The 2,486-nt window shown below is 41.6% G+C and overlaps 1 protein-coding gene across 1 annotated transcript; it reads right to left on the bottom strand.

Annotated features, from left to right (window-relative positions):
* Positions 1-209: 209 nt before the first annotated feature.
* LOC104211258 (mitochondrial arginine transporter BAC2-like) lies at positions 210-1,910 on the bottom strand. The gene is made up of 2 exons (XM_009760285.2): positions 1,448-1,910; positions 210-1,063 (listed from the first exon to the last, which is right to left on the bottom strand). Exons 1-2 carry the CDS (start codon positions 1,679-1,681, stop codon positions 356-358), a joined length of 942 nt encoding a protein of 313 aa, XP_009758587.1. The 5' UTR covers positions 1,682-1,910; the 3' UTR covers positions 210-355.
* Between the last annotated feature and the right edge of the window lie 576 nt (positions 1,911-2,486).

Raw genomic sequence — 2,486 nt, 5'->3', positions numbered from 1 at the left:
ATTCCTCCGTATACTGGGCAATGAGCCTTCACGTGACAACTGCTCTATCATCTGCATCAGTAGTATCTCTAACAGCTTCAACTGCAACTTGTCGTTGGCATGTGATATTTGAGATTGAACTTCAGGCATATATGCTTATACTTCAGGCGTTTGTGACTTGAAACGACTGTGACTGTCACACTGTGGAGGTATGTTAATTCATTTACATGTTTATTGCTGTGTGTAGTGAACAATCATCATATCACAGCCCTACTTAGGATCTTGCGTTTTCTTTTCGAAAAGCTAGGAGTATTTTAGTGAAGTAACGCCAACCAAAGAGTTGATGCAGTGTAAAATAACAGTTATTAATACTGTTTTATAAGGCATTTTCAGATGGAACATTTGTATGATTATTGTTATTGTTGTTGAAAAGGAACCTCAGGGCAGTTTCATAGGCAGTGAATATAGCCCCATTCACTAAAAATGCTCTGCCAACTGTAGTTCCCACACCTCGCCAGAGCACACCGTGCCCGTCTTCTCTCACACTTTGCCTAAAGCAATCAACAATACCGTTGTATTTTGCAGATTTAGAGTGTGATTGAGCTTGGAGTCTGGTCTTAACAACATCTAGTGGATAGCAGCTTATCCAGCTAACAGCTCCTGCTAGACCACCTGCTATGAGCATTGTTTGAAAGCTCTCTTGACCGTTCTTGCGACAGCCAGGGTGAAGTTGCTCTTTAGTATACTCGTATGCCCAGAAATACAAACCGTGAGAGTGTGCATCCCTGAGGACAGTAATGGCTAACCCGCGGTATACCCCCCTCCAACCTTCCTGTCTGAATATTCTTCTTGTGACATCTACTGGACCCTTGAGAGTAATTGTTTGATTGTTGTATTTATGGTTTTTGCTTTGCAATTGTAGTTGGATTTTAACCAATTCCACAGGGCTGATAATTAGGCTTTGTATTGCTCCGGCCACAGTGCCACCCAACGCAACTCCTTTGTACGAAGGTGGGTCGCTGGCTGGAATATCTCTGTCGAATGCCCGTGATAGCGTTGCGTAGATCTGAAATACCATGGCATTCTGCAATAGGGAGGAGAGCAATTTTTTCATATTGTAAGAATAAAGCCAAATTCAAATTCAAAAATCAAATTCCTTCTTGCACAATGAAGAGACGGAGTGGTTGGCAGCCCAGTGCATTAAGCTCTCGCTATGCGCGGGGTCCGAGAAAGGGCCTGACCACAATGGTCTTTTGTACGCAGTCTTACCTGCATTTGTGCAAGAGGCTGTTTCCCAACCTCCTGGTTACATGACAACAACTTTACCAGTTACGCCAAGACCGCCCTTCAGGCACAAACATACAATAAAAATAATATTTGTACTGACAACCATATCATTTAACAACTCTATCTTCAAGTGTGGCAAATTTCGCGTAAAAAGACTATCAAAAGGAGGAAGAAGAATGACCTGAAATGTGACGGAGGCAAGAGGTGCAGCCATTCCCCTGTAGAGAGACAGGGGACCTTCTGTGGCAACAACATTGCGAAAAACTCGAAAAGCAGAACCGCACTTAGAATTCTGCTGTCGAACTCTAATGCTGTCGAGTGGATAGCCAGAAATGACACCAGCTATTCCTCCAAATCCACCAGCCACAAATTCTTTACCCCAACTGCTTGCTAGAAATTCTGGCCAAAAATCCATTCCCCCTTCATTCCCCAATGAAAATTCCTTATTACCTTTTTGTTAATATCTATTCAATAATCCTGCCTTAACATCAATACATGTGGATGTTATAAAAAATGACTTGCTTAAATATTTCTGCAATAAAAATTGACCCGTTTAGGTATCTCTGCTATGAAAAATGACCAACTCCAGCACTGCACCTTTTGTTTGGTAGCTAAAGAAAGGAGGAAGAGTGCACGGCCTTGAATCTTGAAAATGTGCGACACTGTAAAATGTTTTTTCTTTTATTTGCCAACAATGCTATTTTGTTGGTTTTGGTTGGGAGAGGCCTACAATACGAAACGGACAGCCACCTCTTTCCTGGGGAGCCCACTATATGCCACGTGGACCAAACAAAGGTTAGCAGTTAGTAATAGTCTAGTGGGTTGCTTTTATCAGCCCGTTTTTCTAGTAAAAATAGCATGATATAGCCAGTTATCGGACTGATCACTCAAAAATAGTCAGCGTTTACGAAATCAATGAAAAATAATCACTATTTTGTTGTAACAGAGACCGGTCCAGCATAATATACTGGAGTTCAGTGCACCTGTGTATGAACTCCAGCATATTATGCTGGACCAGTATACTTTGCTGACTCCAGTATATTATACTTGACAACTATACTTGCTGGAATTCCAGTATATTATGCTGGAGTTCTAGTGTACTTATGTTGGAACTCCATCATATTATGCTGGAGTTCCAGCATACTTATCCTGGAACTCCAGTATAATATGCTGGAGTTCAAGCATACTTATGCTGGAACTCCAGTATAATATACTGGCGT

The sequence above is a fragment of the Nicotiana sylvestris genome, chromosome 3, assembly GCF_000393655.2.
Source record: "Nicotiana sylvestris chromosome 3, ASM39365v2, whole genome shotgun sequence".
Lineage (NCBI taxonomy): Eukaryota > Viridiplantae > Streptophyta > Magnoliopsida > Solanales > Solanaceae > Nicotiana > Nicotiana sylvestris.
This window is presented reverse-complemented; position numbering and strand designations above follow the sequence as displayed.

Excerpts from the sequence above, each read along its gene's own strand:
- LOC104211258 (XM_009760285.2), bottom strand. The coding sequence starts at position 1,681 with ATGGATTTTTGGCCAGAATTTCTAGCAAGCAGTTGGGGTAAAGAATTT. Across the intron at positions 1,064-1,447 it reads TTGCCTCCGTCACATTTCAG|AATGCCATGGTATTTCAGAT; the intron begins GTCATTCTTCTT and ends TCCCTATTGCAG.